This window comes from Lonchura striata, chromosome Z (genome assembly GCF_046129695.1).
Source record: "Lonchura striata isolate bLonStr1 chromosome Z, bLonStr1.mat, whole genome shotgun sequence".
Taxonomy (NCBI): domain Eukaryota; kingdom Metazoa; phylum Chordata; class Aves; order Passeriformes; family Estrildidae; genus Lonchura; species Lonchura striata.
In genome coordinates this window covers 67335296-67356273 of record NC_134642.1, presented here as the reverse complement: position 1 = coordinate 67356273, position 20978 = coordinate 67335296, and the positions used below count along the sequence as shown (strand labels likewise).

The 20978-nt window shown below is 34.0% G+C and overlaps 1 protein-coding gene across 1 annotated transcript in view; it reads right to left on the bottom strand.

Moving 5' to 3' along the window:
• ADGRV1 (adhesion G protein-coupled receptor V1) overlaps nt 1–20978 on the bottom strand; it is a 436592-nt gene that overhangs the window by 167560 nt on the left and 248054 nt on the right. The window contains exons 110-129 of the mRNA XM_077790425.1: nt 19374–19504; nt 19031–19130; nt 18155–18334; nt 16512–16675; nt 15888–15981; nt 15262–15291; nt 13130–13208; nt 12382–12520; nt 11710–11851; nt 11018–11280; nt 9444–9619; nt 7800–7924; nt 6779–6945; nt 6553–6696; nt 5554–5661; nt 4805–5057; nt 4095–4214; nt 3699–3921; nt 3031–3235; nt 1910–2056 (exon numbers count right to left, since the gene is read on the bottom strand). Of these exons, the coding sequence (XP_077646551.1) occupies nt 1910–2056; nt 3031–3235; nt 3699–3921; nt 4095–4214; nt 4805–5057; nt 5554–5661; nt 6553–6696; nt 6779–6945; nt 7800–7924; nt 9444–9619; nt 11018–11280; nt 11710–11851; nt 12382–12520; nt 13130–13208; nt 15262–15291; nt 15888–15981; nt 16512–16675; nt 18155–18334; nt 19031–19130; nt 19374–19504 (2990 nt within the window). The remainder of the gene's footprint in view (nt 1–1909; nt 2057–3030; nt 3236–3698; nt 3922–4094; nt 4215–4804; nt 5058–5553; nt 5662–6552; nt 6697–6778; nt 6946–7799; nt 7925–9443; nt 9620–11017; nt 11281–11709; nt 11852–12381; nt 12521–13129; nt 13209–15261; nt 15292–15887; nt 15982–16511; nt 16676–18154; nt 18335–19030; nt 19131–19373; nt 19505–20978) is intronic.

Below are 20978 nucleotides of genomic sequence, written 5' to 3'. Positions count from 1 at the left end.
TTAAAAGTGTCAGTTTTGGGGAGTCCACAACTCTCCTGGGAGGGTTATTCCAATGGATGATTGTTCTCATGGTGAAAAATTTTCCTCTTATGTCCAATGAGAATCTCCCCAGGAGTAACTTGCATCCATTACCTCTCGTATTTTCAACATGACACCTTGTAAAAAGTAAGTATTCTCCTTTGTAGCCACCTTTTAAATACTGACAAACAGTCTGAAAATAAATCTCCTCATAACCTTCTTCCCTCAAGGCTGAACAGTTCTCTCAGCCTTTCCTCATATGACAGGCTTCCCTGTCCTCTGGCCACATTCGTGGCCAGCTCTGGACCCGACCAGCCTGCCCATATCTATTTTCCATAACGGGGACTAAAACTGAACACCGAATTCCAGCCATAGCTTTTTGACCAGCAGAATCCCCAGGTCCCTTTCTCCAGAGCTAATCCCCAGTCAGGATAGATGTCAATGGGTGCTCCACTCCTGGATTATGTTTTCCATAGTGCAACATTTATTCCTGATGAATCTTCCAGCCTACCCACGTCTGCCTGCTAGGTAACTCTCCAAAGAGTCCACTTCCTCACTTAGTTTGGTATCATGGTCAAACTTCATCAGAGTACACCTGGTCTCATCACCTACATCCCTTATGAAGAAACTAAACACTGTTTGGCCTAATACTGATCCCTGAGAGACCACATTTGTGACAGGTTGCCAGTTTGAAAAGAGCTATTTACCACCACTCCCTGGGGATAGCAATAACACATTAGTTTATTTAGAAGAAGGCCACAGCAAGCTGTATCAAAAACCTTGAATAAATCCAGGTAGACAATGGCTTTTTCTTTTCTTATTAAAGGGCCTTTATCTCAAAATTTTTCACCTTACTTTCTCCTCATCCTGCTGAGATGGGGGAGTAAAAGAGAAATAGTTGGGGGTTTTTAGACATCTAAGGTCAACATACCACATATATCCATATCAAAATAATGAGCATATATCTCTTAAAATAATTGCAATGTGAAGAAATGGTTATTCAACTTTTTTTCCTTCTTCCTCTGATAAAATGACTGATACATTCTTTGTCTATCTCTACTCATATTTTTAAATTCAAAGGGCTGGCCACCTGATTAGGTTTTTCTCAACAAGGAAGATGTGTCTAGAAACACTTAGTCTACAAATAATGTGTAGGAAAAACAGAAATTTCCACTTGTTATTATCCTTTCTGACTCTTCTTGCATGCAAAGCTATGCAGTGCACTCATATGGTATGTAGCCAGAATGCTCAAGGAGTACTCTAACAATTTCAGTATGATTGTTTTGGCATCCTTAATTTCCAGTCCATTTGTTTTTTCTTCACTTTTTTTCAGGCTTTGTGTCTGCTACAGACAGCCAGAAGATGGAGGACTTTGATTTACAGAAACTGACTCATACCAGTCCTAAGGCATATTAAGAGCTTTGGCCATTGGATAAACTGGGTTTTAACATGGCTGGGAATCTAAAATTCTCAGAAACATAGAAAACTGGGACTTGTCATATTCTACTGGGCCACTTAAGTTCTCCATTGTATTGAGAAGGTCAGGACAAAGAACAAACATTCCCAGATTCCCACCTATGCAGTTTGACATAGTAACCGAATCTCACAGCAGAAAGGAAGGAAGATGGGAATAGGTTACTACAAATACACATTTTCTGTGCCTGGACAGCATTGCAATATCAGGTTCTACAAGTGTTAAAGTGATATAGCTGTATTATGTGCTCGCCAAAAGCATAAACTGCTTGAATCACAGCAAAGGACCAGGAAGCAGCGATTAACAGAAAAGTGGGACAACCTAACAGGTACTGTCCTTCTCACTCAGTACATATTTTTCTATTGTCTGAGACAATACAGTCAGTGCCTCCCCAATAATAGTGACATTATTAAATACCATTCCTGAAGCTGGAAATACATCACTTATGCTCCCATTAGTAATCCACTCTACTGTAACTCGTCCATATGTTCCTATTAAACGTTCAATATTCAGGGTGATCAAGCTGTCCTGTTCCATTTCTTCAATTTGCTTAAATAAAGAATTCTGGAAAACATAGAGCAGCAGAACCAAAACATTATTTTCTTAAAAAGAGGAAATTCTTTAGAGAACAGGATATTCAAAGGGGGGCAGAGACATTGGGCTTCAATAAATTATTCTACTATTACGTAGCTAAATGCAAGTTTATTGATTAGATTTTTAAAATTTAATACTCAACAGGTCCAAATTTCATAAACACAAGAATTTGAAATGTCAGACCTCTTCATCCTAAGGCAAACATTCAATGGTTTTTGTGGGTTTTTTTTTAGTAGAGTATTTTATATCCAAATCATCTGAAGCATATAAACATGTAGACTTTCAAGACAGACATATTTTCATTGCTGTTACTTTACTAATATTCATCGTCCTCACACATGTCCAGATGCAATGTTTCATTTCAGTGATGCTTCTTTTGTATTTTGTATCTTCATTATGCATTTAGTACATACATCTCTTTACATAACTTCTTATAAATAACTTATACATAACTTTTTCATAAATATTTGATAATTTAAGAATCAACAACTCCAAATAATACCTTTAGCCTGACATTTTCTCCAAAGTTTTTATTTTGTTCAGGCGGATGGGCTCTAAACTGTGGCATAATTATTTTAGAGGAAAAAAATATTTACTTAATTCCCTTGATTAATCAATCAGTAGAGACTATGATGATATTGTATATGCCATCTGAAAACTAAATTTTTAGGCTGCTGCAAAATAAAACTGATAAAATAATGGGTTATTCTAAATGTAAGGGGATTATAACAACCTCACAAAAGGGACAGACTGGAACTGAGTTTCTATTGCCTGTCATCTATATAACTAAGTAACACTGATAAATGGAAGTCAAAGCCCTTCTACCTCAGGCTGCTACAAGACTTTAGAAGAAGAATCCTGTCACATGCAATTTTAGTATGTTTGTGTTCTGTTATTCCAAAATGATACATACATATTTTAATGATTTACCTTAAAAGTTTTACCTGGGCAAATGCAATGACTCCATAGGCATTGTCATTGGGAGGAATAATTATGTTAACAAAACTGTGGGCACCAATCTCCGCACCTCCTTTAGGGTTTTTCAGACGAACTTTAAAACATTCTTCCTCCTCTGGGATGATGTCATCTAGGATATTGACTGCTATCACAGCTTCCATGTCCCCAGGCTCAAATATCAATTCACCTGAACTAGCATACAAACAAACACATTGAGTAATTATAAACTGAGGATATGAATAACAAAATTCAGAAGCACTAATGAAAATTTAAAGAGCATTTTTGATGCTGAAATTGTTGTTTATATACCTGAGTAAGTCAATGAGGTTTAAAGGTTATGGGAATAATATTGGGTTTGGTATTTTTCTTCATTACAATAGAGCATACAGTAACTGAAATTTTTTATTAATGTAATGTAATTTAATTTGTTCTAAATAAAAGCTTCAATATCCAGTTTAACTGCAAGTCCTTTTATTACATATTTTAAAGCAAATTGTGAGAAGATTGACTTCAGGTTATCCTAAGGCTACCTGTGAAAAATTCTCTTTAGTGTTAATAAACACATCACATACAGGAGTCTATAACAGTCTCCACTGTAATAAAAAGACCACCGAAAAAGGAATGCAAGAGTTGGAAGATAAACCAAAAATCCTACCTAGGTATAAAATCTGACTGGTTGGAGATAGTTGTAAGCTCATAAATCTGGGAGGTGGACTCAACAGAAAGAGCAATCAAGCTCTTGCTGGAATTCAGAGACCTTGCAGTAGTGGAAGTGATATGATCTGCATATGGGGCTTGCAGCACCAGAGAGAACTGGTTCCCTTCCGAGTTCCAGGAGTACAGTGCTGTTGTGTCCTTACCAGAGAGGAGGATGTGAACTACATTGAGCAAGAAAGAGAAAAAAATATTCAGTGATATATTCAAAATTTCTTGTAATATGAAAAATGCCCTTGGCAGCTCAGTTGTTAAAGTATCTCTTAAAATTTGATAAATGATATGAAAATTGAATGCATATATTTATTCAATTTCAGCACTATAAACAAAATCTTACCTAAACCTGAAGGAGGCATGAAAACATGGATGTTTCTTACAGCAGGGACTGGAAGAGACTGAAAGTGTCTGAAGGTAGACTTCCCTGTCTCCCAGATTAATATTTCAGAATTTCCAGTTTCTACAAAGGGGAAAAATTACAAAGCCTACATTATACAAAGCCTGTTAATTAAATCACACACTGGTGGCCATTCAAAGACAGAGACTGGCAGCTTTAATTACTAAGTGAGACCAGTGATTGTATCTTCCTTTTTACTTGCATAACTCAATAGCATGATTTCCCATTAGATGATTTATTTATTCCATGACATAATTTAAAGGCTTTTCTGCATACATTCACATATAAGAACACTAAAAATCTCAGCAGACAACGGTCAAGTGCAAAGAAACCTATGGACTGCAATATACACTTTTAAATAGTCACAGGGATGCAAACATAAAACATGTGTCATACTTGTAATAAAAATATACTTTGCTGAACAATGCCCTTTGCATATAAGAAAGCTCAGTAAAGCTTAGAAAGGGTGCAATTAACAGCTAGATGAATAGAGTTATTAATTCCTATTGTTAATTGAGTTATTATTTCCTATTGTTAATTTATTTCATAAATATTTGAGAACAAACACAATGCTTTCATTTCATTTCATTTCATTCATCAAACAAATTAGCACATACTTAACAAACTCAGAAAGTTTTTTTTCTGCTAAATACCTTTTGCAACAATCAAATATATATCAGATCCAGAAGTCCAGGCCTCCATAACTTTTATTTCTTTTGCTGGTAACTGATGAAGATTCCTAAACTCATTATTCAGCCATTGGTACAAGAGTACATTCTGGCTGGTATTTGACAAAGAAACTAGTAAGTACATAATGCCTCCTCGGAGAAACAAGGCAATGTTCAGAGCTCTGTAAAGTGGAAGTTGATGATGTAGCACAAATATATCTTTATTCCACTGAAAAACCTGCAAAAATAGAATATGTATTTTATTATATATTTATGACAAGCACTAAGAAAAAAGAAATTAAGTGTTTTGATGAAAAATTGGAAAAACTTTTAATAAACTGATTTCCTAATTTTTATAGTGGATCCTACATTATGGTGGAAACATACTGATAAGCAACACATAAATAACTACCTTACTGAAATGCCTGTTCTTCAGATGAACATGTTTATGGTCAGAAGCTATTTCTATTCCTGTAGTTCTTTAATGTAATAGAATTCAAAACAGAAATGACAGTAGCAATACAATCAAACCAAGCCTAAATTACATGTTAATGTAAGGGTTATTTTTATATTTAAACAAGTCTAGAATTTTATGTCTTATAAATCTATAATAGAAACATAATTAAATTTTGAGGAATATATACTTACTTTTAAATCTATATTTCCTTCATATTTCAAACTGAAAACTAATCAAACTACCTACATCAAAGCCATGAAAACAAGTGTGTTCTAACCTGGATAGAACTGAAATCAGTGGTATCACTCACAAAAACCAAATAGTCTTCTTCATCCACAGCAAAATGTTTGACAAGTGTGGTATCCAAAATAGAGAGAGTCTGTAGCTACAAGGAAAATATGCAAAAAATGGTATTTGGTAGTCAGTTCAAGTTTATACATATACGCACATATTTTTTAAAAACTGTAAACAAGCAAAACATATATAAAATAATGAACAAAAATTGTCACATATGTAATTTTATAGTTTAAAAAAATATGTATGGGGTCATTTTACAAAATTAATATTAGTTATAATAGTTTTTTCAGAAAATGCCCCATGACTTCATTGCTCCACAATTTCTTTCTTTACTTCCAAGGTCATTTTATCTCACCCTCAAAATATGGCTACAAAAAATATTAGACAACAAACTCTAATAACTGTCATGCTTTAGGAATGCCATGTCTCAATTTAGTGTTCCCACTGAAACACTCCAAACCATGCTGCACCTTCCTTCTCCCCCTGCAGTGGGATGGAGAGGAGAATTGGAAACACAAAAGGTGAAGATCATGGGTTAAGGTAAGACAATTTACCACAAACAGCAACATGATGAGAAAATTAACAGCAAAACCAACAATAAAGATAGCAGAGGGTACAAGAGAGGAAAAGATTCACATGTGAAAATACCCACTACACAAACCCGTCAATACACGCATGAACTGCACTCACATTATCCCAACCCCCAGGAGGGCACCTTTCCCCCGTCCCCAGAAAATGACATGAGGTGGTATACAATAACCTCTGGGCTCCAGCCATACCCATCCTGGCTGCTGCAAAACTAACCCTGCCCTGGCCTAAACCAGGACAGGAACTTACATCACTGACTTATTCAGAGTGTTCAGTTGCCAAACTATCTGAGAACAGAGTTCTTTTTCCCAAAACTTGGCTGAACAGAAGGGCCTCACAAAATCCTTTCTAACACCATTATTTAATGATTTTGTAAGTAACACAGATTTACCCTCAATAGTTTGCGTCCAGGCATTAATGCATACACACTGGTGTTGGAAGCTCCCCGACTTCCTCCTCCATGAGTAATCACAAGGTAGGGAGAGGCATGGATTTGGAAAGACACACAGCTTTTAGGATTCCACATACTGAAATTCTGAGAGAGGAAAAAAAATGTGGAACTGAAATGTCAAGGTTTTATTAAGCAGCATGGCTGGTGTCTGTAAGTAAGCATTTACCTCAATGGCTACAAAAACTCCTTTCCACTGGTAGAGAGTAGAAAACACAGCTGGAGGTGAACGCAACAACACGCCATACAGGTTTTTTTCCAATGCAAAGAAACACCAGCTAGCTGCTGACTCTTCCACAAAGCTTTGCACAACAGACAGAACATTGATGCTATCCCCTGCAATACAGTATAAGAAAAAAGTATTTATCTTTACAGTCTTTTACAACACAATTTTAATTATTTATTTGTGAAAACCAAATCTAGTATTAGAAATCACAAAATATTCTGAGTAGGAATAGACACACAAGAATTATCAAGTCCAGTTCTTAAGTGAATGGCATATACAATGGTCAAACCCACAATCTTGACATTTTTAGCACCATGCTCTAAACACCTAATCCATATTCTGAGTTGTTTCTAAATAGTTGGTATAAGTGCATGTAAATGCATGGAAATGTATAGCACTGAGGTTGTACTGAGAGTTAAATAATAAATTAATTTCCCATATATTACTATTACATGGAAGATGCATAGGCAATTTGAGTGTGATTCAGAGTGACTCAGTTAGAATTTAGGTAGTGAGAAAATTAACTAGATAAGAAGAAATTAAAAAGTGACAAAGAAACTAAAAATGTGTTTATTCTCAATCTCTCTGTCATCACAAGTAGTAGTCATGGAAATAAGATTCTCAAACTACCTAGTCATTCAATCCTTACAGAAAATAGTGTCTTTTACATAACTTAGAAAAATCCAGAATTACAAGTAGTAAAGAACAGATTTATAAATCAAAAGTCTTGTGAAAATATATAAGCAACAAGAAGAGCAATACAGACTGTTGAAACTATAGCAGGAGTGGCTGATTCTAAGCTGACTCTTAAGCAGCCAAGATCTTTTATCTAATGAATTTTGACATCATAGGAGTATTATAAGTGAATTTTCATTCCAAAATTATATCTCCTGTATGTTCAGTTATTCTGTAGCTATCTTAACTCTGAAAATGACAACAGATGCTCTTGATAAAGTGAACGTACTGATGCCAAACGCAGTATCCGACAATGTCTCCCACTCAACACTCACAGATACGTTGAGTCCATTACTCCGTGAAACTTTCAAATAAACTGTAGTGTTTGCTTCTTCAACTGTGAAGATATTTGTCCTAAATTTGAGAATTGTGAAAATAAATTTTATGCAGCATTATTTTTATAGTATGAAAATTGGATTCTTACTCTACACTTCCAGCACAGAATATGCAATAACAAGAAAATACTGGGTTTGCTCTATGATTGACTAATACTAATTAAGGTTGCCCAGGGTTTCTTCACAAAAGGCTTTGACAAAATCATGGGAAATTCAGCAAAACCTTAAACCAACCTGAAATTTAACACACAATTATGTGGGTGAAGCTGAATGATTCCTGAAAACATCATTCCATATCATAGACTAATATAATCATAAAATTTTTTGGGTTGAAAAGAACCTTAAAGATCATCTGATTCCAGCCCTCCTGCCATAAGAAGGGACATCCTCCACTAGATCAGGTTGCTCAGACCTCCATTGAACCTGACCTTGAACAGTATGTGGCATCCCTTGAACAGGGATGTGGCATCCACAGCTTCTCTTGCCAGTGCCTCACAACCCTCACAGTAGAGAATTTCTTTCTGATATTTAATCTAAACCAACTGTCTTTCAGTTTTAAGCCATTCCCTCTTGTCACTACATGCCCTTGCCAAAAGTGTCTCTCCAATTTTCAGAGAGGCTTCCTTTAGGTACTGGAAGGCTGCAGTTGGGTCAGCCCAAAGCTGACCTGGTCAGCCCAAAGCCTCTTCTCCTGGCTGAACAATCTCAATTCTCTCAGCATTTCCTCACAGCAGAGGTTCTCCATCCCTCTGGTAACTTGGTGGCCTCCTCTGGACTTGCTCCAGCAGCTCCATGTCCTTCCTGTGCTGAGGATCCCAGAGCTGGAGGCAGCTCTGTAGGTCGGGTCTCACCAGAGCAGGGCAGAGGGTCTGAACCCCTCCCTCCAAAGCTGCCCACAGGGCTTTGGATGCAGCCCAGGATGCATTTGGCTTTCTGGGCTGCGAGTGTCCGTGGCTGGCTCATGTCCAGCCCCTCCCCAGCACCCCCATGTCCTTTGGGGCAGGGCAGCTCTGGATCTGATCATCCCCCAGCCTGTACTGGGGGTTGCTCTGACCCAGGTGCAGCACTTTGCACTTGGTCCTGTTAAACCTCATGAGATTCCTCAGGGCCACTTCTTGAGCTTGGGTCAAGATTGGCTCAATTCCAAGACTGGCACTTGTGGTTCTGAAAAACAGCCCTGAGTGAGGGTGTATCTTACACACGCTTAAAAAAGAAATTAGAAATTAAATTAGAAAATTCTTGATTTCTGGGACACTGGTTTATGGTTTGAAATTTTTAATATTTATTGGTATTAATGAAATGTTTGGACACTAATTAAATACTGTTTCAAGGAAAAATGCACAGAGAAATCAATATTTCTAATGGTGAACAGTTAATTTTAATTGTTTTTCTGTTTTGTATAGCAGTAATGGTACTTGACAAATGGTGTAATTTTTAAAATCATAAATTTTACAACTGGATTCCTAATTTTTTTTAAAAGGGAAACCATCTTTCTGAATATGAAAAAACTTCATTTTAATTGGATCAGGGTTAAGTACCTATTTGTAACTGGGTAGATGCTGAAAAGCCCCAGCGGAGCCTGGTTCTGTAATATCGTAATCATAGTTTGCACTCTGGTGCCTAGTCTGGCTCCTCCAGTTGGATTGAACAGGGTGACAATAAAGTGCTCATCCAATTCCGGTTCTTCATCAAGGATTGCAGAAATATGCAGCGTCTGACAAGAAACAAGCATAGAAACCTGCTGAGACTTGGCAGCCAACAATGACAATGTTATTCAAGCCATACTGCTTTTTCTGTTCTTCCTCTGGACAGCTCTGCACAGCAGGGCAGCACAACAGCAGCTCTTGACACGGGAAAGGCAGGAGTAAGGCATGGACATTCAGGCCAGGGCTCTAAAATAACTCCTCTGGTGACCTCCATTAATGAAACACTAACACTAGCATATCCACATTAATTTTCTTTTTCCCTTCCCCTCTTTATTCTTATCATAAGATTCTCTGAAATGTAACAAGTTTGATCCTTTCTTCATACATTTGTTTTGTACTTTGGTAACACAGTCCCCTGATCCCCTAATGCAGCTCAGTCAAGTTGCATTTCCTTTACTTTAGCTGTCAACTGAACTATCTCATGGGCAACAAGGTAGTTACACTTCTGGTACTGGGAACAAAGTAGAAAAAAAAAAAGGCAATAGAGAAATATATTATGTTAATATATAATAATGTTTTCTACTGCACCATGGTGGATGGTCTCAAGGTGATCTCAAATCACCAGAGAACTGTCTAGGAATAGGTGTTTCCACTGTCATTCTCATTACCCAAAGAGGTGAAAGTTACAGTAGTACATGTAGTTTTGCTTTAGAAAAAATATTTAGTAATGACAGATCTGGAATAAAAATAGAACTTACAACATTTTAGATCTATATTTACTTCTGCAATAAACCACATTTAAAGACTGTATTGAGCAATCTTTTACTCCCTACTTCTCACAGATCTGCTAAACTGGCCATCACTTAGGTGCCAAATGCATTTTATGTTCTGAAACTGAAAACCAGTATTTTCAGAAAGGTTTGTTTCAGATCCTACTCCCCTAACCATAATATACTAACCTATTATTGACATAATTAAGATAGCTCATTTTCTAGCTGAAATTCTTGTAGGGATGGTACAGAAGCAGTGGGATTAATACTGCCAGAAAAATAAGTAATTTTAAGTTTCTAAAACTCTGAAAGCTGTTCAACTTTTGCCTTTGCTGCAGCATACTCTCTTCAGTTCAAGCCACACCAAGGAATAGTATTTTTAATTCCACCATAATTACTTACAGTAGAAAATTATGACTGCATGACAAAGCTACATATTAACACATATAAATAAATGGTCCTATACAAACATCATACTATATAACAATTATATTGCTTTCAGTTTATCTGAACTATTACAAAGAGAGAAATATCTACAGAAAAGCATATTCAATTTTTCTGCACTCCCACAACTCAGTTTATTCTAAGAATTAAGGAAAACACATGAAACAAATTAATACATGAAAAACCACAAACATTTCTGTAAAGTTTCAAATAGTTTTTAAAATGCCTGCTTCACTATTTTTACCATATTACCTTAAATCTGACTCCCTCTTCCAGCACAACGTATCCTTGAGAAGGGGCCAAATCCACTGATGGCTCTGAAGAATTAATTTCACTTACAAGATACTGAACAGACACTGTTCCAAATATTCCCTGAGGAGGTTCTCTAATAATATTTAATACTGCAACACTTTCCATCACATGGAGAGCTGTTTGCTCTCTTAGGAAGAAGTGATCACTGTTATTGAATGACAAAATTCCATGTCCATCATCATTGGCAAATATAGTAATTGTGGCTTTTGAGAAATAAATAATAGAAATATGTTTTCATTAAAATAGTAAAATATAATTGTACACATATACAAATAGATAAATATATATACATATCCATTATTTCTTTGATATAATTATATTGCTTTTATGTCTCTGATATTATTTAACAGAATATGTAAATATTTTGCTTTACCTAGGAAGATTCCTAGAAAGGAAGAATCTAGACTCTCTTATTAAAACAGCCAGCTTTTGCTATTTCTGATTCTTTATTTTACATATTATTTTGTTAATTTTACATTTTTCACAGTGATGTTTAAAAACTTTCCAAATGAGATTAATAATTTACCATAGAAGCACACTGGTATCGTCTAAAACATGATTATTCAGAAGAATTAAATTAAAGTAACTAAGAGACAATTCTGAGGAATGAGAAGATCAAAACTAAGTTTTACCTGTTGTGTTCTCCCCTAATTCCAGGCCAAATGAGGGATTTGTTAGAATTAACTGGAACCTTTCAACACCTTCAGGAATATCATCATCACAAATCACAACAACAACAGATTTATTCCTTTCTCCATCAGCAAAAAAAAGAGTCTAGCATTAAAACACAGAAAACATTGAATATTCAATAGCTGATAATCCATACAGAAATTTTAAACTAATTTTAACTAAATTTTAAATTTTAACTACTATTTGCCTTAAATAGAGAGGAAAGACGAGACAAGAATAATAATTTCTACGTCCCTTATAAACTGATGGAAAAAGAAGAAAAACAGTTAAATAGTTTAGCACACTGTAGAGTGAGGACAAACAAGAGCAATTCACTTTGAAAGTTCTTTCACAAAAAATATTTTTAAAATATTATATTCTCTTGTCTAAGAAAAACTGTATTTGAAATAGATGTTTCAAAGTTTAAAATGTATCTCATATTTAAAAACGCTTTAGTACTAAAAAAGAAAGACTAAAATAAGATTACTAAATCTATATCTATTCAGATTATCAGAGCAATTGAAAGAAGTAGAAATCTAGATGTACTAGTGACCATTCTGCACAGTAAATAAGATGATGTTATTTTGAAGAAATTGAAGAATTGAAAACTACTAGATTTAAAATTTGCTTCTTACCCTTGAGACCACATTAAAATCCAAACCCAACTGTGCCTCCAAATTTTGGGCATAAAAAAACACAGACACACTGCCATAAGATCCTTTGTTTCGGTATGCCATTATGGTCAGATTCCCATGAGTTTCATTAACTTCAAAACTAAAACAAAAACCAAGACAAATTCTCAGTGTTCACTGAGTATGTTCTTTTAATAAGATAGTAGAGAATTGTTATATTTTCACTTAAAATCATCCCCTCTTCTTTTTAAGGAAAAGGCACTATTACAGTAAAGCATCATTACCACTTGTCTAATGCAACCATTATAACTTTTTTTTTCTTTAGCAAAATGGAATTGAATTAGATTAAGCCTGTCTATGAGCATGGATGCCTTTTTCCTAGCTCTTGGAAATCAGAGGAAAAAGATCTGAGAGACGTCAATGTGCATGCTTACATGGATGCAGAGGCTGGGGCACTGGATTGAGGCTTGAGGGAGTGATGGAAGTCCACAATAACAAAAGACAATAGTGAAAATAAATACATGGTAGCAGGAGATTTCTGAGTAAACATAATGTAAATGTTGGTTTCTAGTGTGTGCATTATCTTTCCAATTCCACTGAACTGAATAATATGCTGTCAGCTCAAAGATCTGATTCTATTGTTAATAGGAGTTTTACTGTTAACTGATAATGAAAATTGTTGGGCAACACTGACTCAACTCCCACAGGGAGTTGACTCCCATAGGGAGTTCTTCAAGGTGCCAAGACTTACTTGGATCTTTCCCATTCAACTACTCCGCTTACTCCATCATTAGCATCAATAATAATTTGAGAAGCTAAACCTTCCACATCTAAAAGGGAAAACAGAAAGACAAGTATGTAAAAACAATAGAGTTCATTATTTTCAAGAATAACAGAAGCATTTCTTTATATCTTTATTAATTTTGTAGAAGAAAAATATAATTTTCCATTTCCAAAATGTAGAGGAGAAAATGAAGTGGACAGGATACTTGGAAAGGCTTGAAGAACATTTGTCCTTAGTAGTTTACTATTAGAACTGCAACACAGGAGTTTGAATTACCACCATTACATTTAATGTATTTTTAAAAAATAAAAAAAAAAAAAGAAAAAAATTGAAGAAAACTCATGGCACAGAAATAGTAGAAAATGACAAAAGCTTTTTAAAAAGATTTTTCATGAAGTCTTAATTCATCAAGTCTTAATTCATTGTGTGTTTTTCTTATGATGATATTTAATGTTTTACAGACAGTGCCATTCTGAATATTGGAGGGAAAATGAGTAAAAAATAATAATAAATGATCCAGTATATCATCTTGTATTAATGTTTCAGTGCCTGATAATAAATCTTAATGGCACACACCACAGATTCTGCTATTAAAAAATAATTATTAATTTGCTTTTAGACAGTTTATGGATTGTAAGATTCTATTACTACATAAAAACACATGTATATTCACAATAACTTTGCAAGATTATTTCATGTATTGCCCTGTGAAAATACTGAATAATAGATTAATGCCAGCAATTTGTACTAATTTCACAGACTGGAACTTGACAGTCAGAACTTGATTATTCTGAGAAAATAATGTCTTATTTTGTTTAAACATCATCACATGAATACCTCAATTTATGTCAATTTAATTTTAATAGAAATTTAAAAAGAAATGAAGACTGACAGTTTATATAAAACAAATTGATTCCATTAAATATGTAGTAAATATTGTATTTTTAGATCCATCAAAGATATTTCTATTAAATCTGATTAAGCTGAATAAAAGTAAAAGATCACTGTGTTGAATCCAAGCCTGATGCTATGAGGTAGTGATGAACATGAACAGCAGCTGCAACACTTCTACACAGACAGCAGAAAAGTTTAGAAATCCATAGGGATTACAGTGCATATAGATCCTTCAGATTCCTTACTGGTGTTTTCCCTCATCATGTCATAGTTTGATCAACTCACTGAAGATCTATAATACTTCACTTTTAATGTCTAACATCGGACCTTCTATTTCATATCTGGCATTTTTCCTCTCCCCTGACAACCTCCTGCCATTTTATCGTATCTTAATTTTTCCTTCTATCTATTAACTTTATTAATTTTTCTTTCATCATTCTCAAGTATTCAACATTTTCTCTTTTCTTAATTTCTTTCACTTTTGTATTAGAGTTGGGCCTTTTCTTCCACCTTTTCTAGAAGACGGGATGGAGCAAGAGCAGCATGAAGTAAACAGAACTGTCCTTTATGTTTCCTGCTTCTGCTCCATATCCATGAAGCCTCAGATCAGGAATAAAGGTCACTTAAGTTTCATGTGTTTAACTGTATGTCACAGACGTCCCAGACCTACACCATATATTGCATGCACATGGCTAAGACAGGGACAGCATTCATTATATATTCCAGATGGGTACGTTTAACTGCATATCAGTATCATGTGCAGGACACCCATCACTTTTGATATTAGACACCTGGAATTATATTAAAGATTTTCCATGGGGCACAGGATTGCTAAATCCTAAACAAATGCACTGGACCAACAAGAATTTGAATTCTCAATCATAATCATACACAAATCATACACAAAAAGGGAAAGCAAGATTAGAAAACAGTCTGATAACAGAATTAATTGTGACATTTTATAACGAGGACAAAATTTTGCCTGATGGATACCAATTACAATCTGATCATCCTGGGTACATCAGAGTCAAATGGTCATGACTCAGACTGCTAACAACTTATGGCAGAAGTTAAGATTATATGGCACTCAGAACAATTTAAATCAATAAATCCTTCATAGTTTAATGTTACTCTTTCCATGTTTTAAATTTTAGACTCAACTAATCACAGCTCAGTGTCTAGACATCAGCAGTCTTGCAAGTTACCTTTCAGTCTGTAACGAATTAATTCTGTCACTTCAATGCGCATGCAAAGAAAGGGAAAAAGAGTCATAGAAGATGTTAGAAACAATCAACACAGTCACTTGTGCATCAGGATAACCCAACTGTCTTTAAAGCAAACAGCAGCTGTGCTACTGAGTTCAGCAGCAGAATGAGGAACTCAATAGGCAAGCAATTAATGAATTTCTGTGGTAGAGTAGGAATACAGTAGATTATGACTCCTAAAAGTAAATCTGATAAAAAGTAATGAAAAGATACTTTTGAAAAAGTGAGCAAAGGAACTACTTGAAGGAAATATTTGTACATATTTGCTTCTGTCATTTACTTGGAAATTAAAATCACATTAACACATTGCAAACACAACTTTTCAGATAACTATGTTCTCCAATTGTGTGAAAATTATCTTATAATTTTTACAGGCTTTAAAAAATAAGAAGCCAGTGTAATAATGACTATGTTTTATGTTCTATAATGTTTCTTGCAGAATACTCTGTCTCATTTTGGCTTATTTGGGAAGTGGCAAGTGGAATAATGATATGCCAGAGTAATATAATGTGCATTCAATTGATACAAAAATAAAATTAATCATAATTGTTTGTAAGTTGTTTTACCCAGCCTAGGTGGAGAGGAAGTTGAATGGTTCATGATAAGTTCCACTGAAGTTAAATTAACCAAGAAGAATTCTTGAACTTCTGGTACGTCATCCTACAAAACACAAATCCAGTATATCCTCTTTTCATTCTCTTTAAGAATCACAGAATTTGTCAAAAAGCAACACCCTAGAAGTCTCTAACCTCATAGCAACATTAGAATTAATTTATGTTTCCATTTTCCTGGAACATTTTTACATAAAATGTTAATTATTAAGCAAGACAATATTTAAGGGAAAAGACTGCAGTGACACTGAACTAGATGTGAATAGATTTCTGCTCAATTTTGAAAGCACAAATAGCAATTACTGATAAAGTAAGAGCCTGTAGCAAGCAATGAATGACACTCGTCAATATCAGAAAATAAAGTCTTAATGAGAGAGTAAAATTTCACTTAACTATAAGTAGCACTGTCTTGTTATTATTTGTCCTTCTGTGATTTTACCATTAAACACCAAAACAGTCTTTCTAAACTGCCATAAATTCAATAGCTTCAAATAATACAGCATGCAAGATTCAGGTTCCACAATATTCCTTCTTGATTGTCATACCAGTAAGTATAGAGTGAAAGGATATAGAATTTACCTCTAGAATAGTAACATTTATGGCAGCTGATGTTTCTCCTTCTTTCAAAATCACTGAGTCAGAAACAGATACATAATCAGCTCCTGGTTCAGCCAAGGTCCCCTCTGTCTGATTACTTATGGAGACCAATCCTGGAACTGTGGCATACGTAACATTGATAACACCTGTTTAAATTGTGACAAGAACACACCACTTTTTTTCAATTCTTATGTAATGTTCGCAAGAATATACAAAGAAAAGAGACCAAATGCTCATTGAAAAAATGGAAAGCCTAACTGCAAAGCAGAGGATTAAAACACTAATCTGAAACTAACAGGACTTATTTCTTTCAGTCTAGCATTTAATAATTTGTCCAAAATCACAGGACTCAGAAAGTATTAGGATCCAATGTATTCATATATTTTAGGTGCTGTGAACTTCAAATGTTACACTACATACCTGGGACATCTAATATATTATTAATACCAGCTTTGGTGTCAATGAAAGTAGGGTGTTTCAGGAATGACTGATGTCTAAGAAAGGCTCTAAGAAGAGTTCTAAATTTAGTTTCCTTCCCAGATAGACTGAGATAGATGTTGATAGAGAGTAAAAATTAGGAGACACACTGATAAATTTTATTAGAGGGAAAGCTATACATTTTTTTTTTAATAACAAAGCCACATCTCACGAATCTGCCATAGTAGTCAAATTACTATTTAAAGATAGTGATATTACTATCAAATTACAGATTTAAAGTGAGTGATCCTGGAGATAAAATGACAAATGAAATTCAAATTTAATCTGTATAAAATAAAACATAAGGTATAAAAGAATCTTAGTTTTAATAAATAAAGATGGAGTTCAGTTGAGAGATTTTACATTTACAATAGAAACTTAGAATATATTAATATTTTCCTAAGTAATGTTTGAAAGGTAATTGACTTACTGACTGACATTAAAAAAGTAATGGAAAAACAAAGAAACGGTATTTAAATTCCTCTATAAATCTATAGTGTGCCCAGATCTTGAATGTTTGTTTAAATTGATCACTTCACCTCAAAACAGAGAAATTGGGATTTTAACAGAGGTCTAGATATAGTCTAAAAATATTAATAGAAAATGATTATATATGTTATCTCTCAATGGAAGTCAAAATACTCAGGAAAAACACACAAAATAAATATTTTGGCACACAGTGAATTATTGAAGTTAATTTGATTTTAAAAGGAAATTTTAATTAAAAAGAAATACAGAATTCTTAGAAGCATAAACTGAATTCAGAGGCATCAATGCAACTTTTTTTATGGGATATTCCTAAACTTTCAGATTCTGGAAGTTTATAGAGGGAATGTTGTGGAAATGATAATTCTATGCTAGCTCCTTTTCCCATATTTTTTTATTTCTTCTCAACAGATAATTCAAAACAGATTTGCTGGACATAAAAGTACAACCCTAACAGCCAACTAGCTATGTCATAGCCCCCAGATCCCTTGCTGTGGAATTAAAGGCTATGCCTTCAGTATTAACTAAAACTGAATTCCCAGGCCTGCAGTAAGGAGCCTAGAAAACATCAACTCCAGAATTTCTAGCCTCCTGTCATGGCTTTCATTTTTCTACTGATTTTGAAAACAAAACTTAATTTCTCTTAGAGATGTTATACAAACCTAGAGATCCAAATTCTCTGTTAATAAAAAGTTGAACTGTTTTGTTTTCCTCTGGAAGTAAAACTACCCTGGATGGAGAAGCAAAATTCAGTACTCCATGTGGTTCATCACTAGCTTCTACCGTCAGAATAGCTTCATATCCTTGACTATCCAAAACAGCAGCACCAGAAGGAGAAACACCTACAAAAGAATCAATGCACTACAGTTAATTGTGTTAGGAAAATAAAGTTTTGTCTTAGGTTACTGCTATTTTTATGTACAAATGACAGCCAATAACACTGCAAATGAAATCAAACCAAACACACTATGCGCTCACTGAATGCTATGGATTGTGTGGAATGTATATGTAATTGCATTCTTTAACAAGCACAGGAACATTCAATCACAACAAAAATTGTATTTATAATAAGTATAGAGTTCAAGACTGTATTAAGAAATTAAAAAATCTGAAAAGACAGTGCTAAATATGGACTTTCCTGAACTACTTCTGTTGGAAAAGGACAGGTTTTTTTAATAATTCATTACAATTTCTAAATTTCATTATAATTAATTAAGTTAAAATTATATTCAACTTCTCAATAACTTCTCAAGTAAAATATTCTGAATTCTGGTAATTTAGAGACAGATTAGAGAGACAGCTTGAAGATAGTTTAAAAATATCCATTTATTTTATGACACCTGTATCATATGTATGCATAAATACATAGAAGTGTCAAGACTGTTTCAATAAAATGTGAACAAATTTTATATAGTTTGCAACATTATCAATATCTGTAGTCCTATACTTCCAAAATGGTTGAATACACACAAAGCTATTACACTACTTAATGGCAATTTCAGATATAGCAGATATAGCAGCCTGTAGTTCTGTATTACCTTCTGTTTTGATGTTGTATAGGATGATCCGGTATTCTTCTTTATCTTCTGGAATATGGTCATCCAGCAAGTGGACATATAATGTTGTATTCAATATTCCCTATAAATGTCATTGATAAACTGATAAGTCATTAGTGTACAGAGTACAAGTAATACCACTCTATCATATATATTTTAAGCAATACCTTTAAGAAATGTCAAGTTAAAATACTGAAAACTATAAACTCCCTGCTGTTTAATCATATCAAGACAAAGAAGACTGCTATACAAGCATACTTGTTTTGTCAGCTCACTTCAAATTACAATATTCTCTTGTAGCCATTAGATTTTCTTACGGACTCACCTCAGGAAAAAAGAGAATTCCAGAAGAGTATTCAAAATTTTGTTGTATATTATGTCCAACTATCTTCCACTCAACAGTAACATTTCCCAGTCCTGGGGCAGTTCTTACAACATGGAATTGCAGTTTTTCTCCTAGGAACAAAGGGCAAAATGTAATATTTTGGGGTTTCTTCTACAATTCAACTCTTAAAATGAAAACAAAAAAATATGAAACACAGTTAAAGTGTTTTTTATGTAAAACTTAATATTTTTAATAGTGAGATTCCCAGTAGTTATGTGCTTTTTTTTTTTTTTAATATTGAAACAAATCCCCCACAAATCTAAACTCTTTCCTCACAGTTTTTTTTGAATTTAGTTCATTCTTGAAGAGAACTTTCAAAATATAAAGGAACCTGGTACATATGCATAACTGCTATCAAAACATGCACAAAACAAAGAGCAGTATCTGTTTGTGAATGACACGCAAAATAAATGCTCTACACACAGCTTTAACACAGCTTTCTACAGCAGCTAAGTGGCAAGGAATAGGCATGCTCCTAACATCTGCAGTGTCCTGTCACTTTACATAGTGCATGTGGAAAAATGCTTGCAGTTACCTGCAAGTTCCAGTTATGTGAGTTTGAATTCACAAATATTATCAGTTTATGGATGTTAGAAAACACACAGAAAAAAGTACCAATTCATAATTTAAAAAGGACAGTATTTAGAAGCAAAACATTAATGGTCTATAATTTAATATTTATTTTTAAAAATTTATTATTACAATTTCAGAGATAATAAGTAATAAATGAAAACATGCATCTGTAAGAAGTAATTATGGTTTTTCCACATTTATAATATTTAACCAAACAGTCACTTAAAGAGTAAACTATTTAGAAAGTTTTGAAAAATAAGAAAATCTGTATTACTATAAAGTATGAAATATCTATATAGATTTATACCAAATAAATATTTGGTATAAAATATTTTAAACATGGGCATGTAATAAATATATACATAATAAAAATATTATGTTACTATTAAATTGATCAATAGGTAATATTGGTAAAATTATGGTACATATTCACACTAGAGGAGAGATGTCTATTTATAATACATAAGTGTATTGCATCTGTATGTCAACAGCATTTTCCCAGTTCACAGATGGAAGTTTGCCAGTATTTAAGTGTGGAATTAGTTTTCAAGGACATGAAATACACAGAAGTTTATAATACTGAGGTGCTTGGAAATAATCATGTAAGCTTAGGTCCACCCTCAATTGTCTGAAAATTATTTTCTTAGTATTGCTATAAATTGACTTGAATTTTTTTTGCTGTTGCAAGACTAGGAATATTTCCATCTTTTATTTTGTGTTATGTACACACTTAAAAGCTACGTTACTGAGAAACACTGAGATACATCTGTGAAAGGGAAAAAGAAGATGTGGTGTTAGGTTATATTCTTGTCTATGGCATACAGAATTGAGCAGCATAGCTCTCTCACTGACAGTGTAACTCAAAGAATACCAGTTTGGGGTCCTTATTATGCTGCAGACAGTATTGTATATCTATAATGGGCAGAAAAAATTGATCACTTTCTGGACATGTTCTCTGTTTGGTGAGGAAAT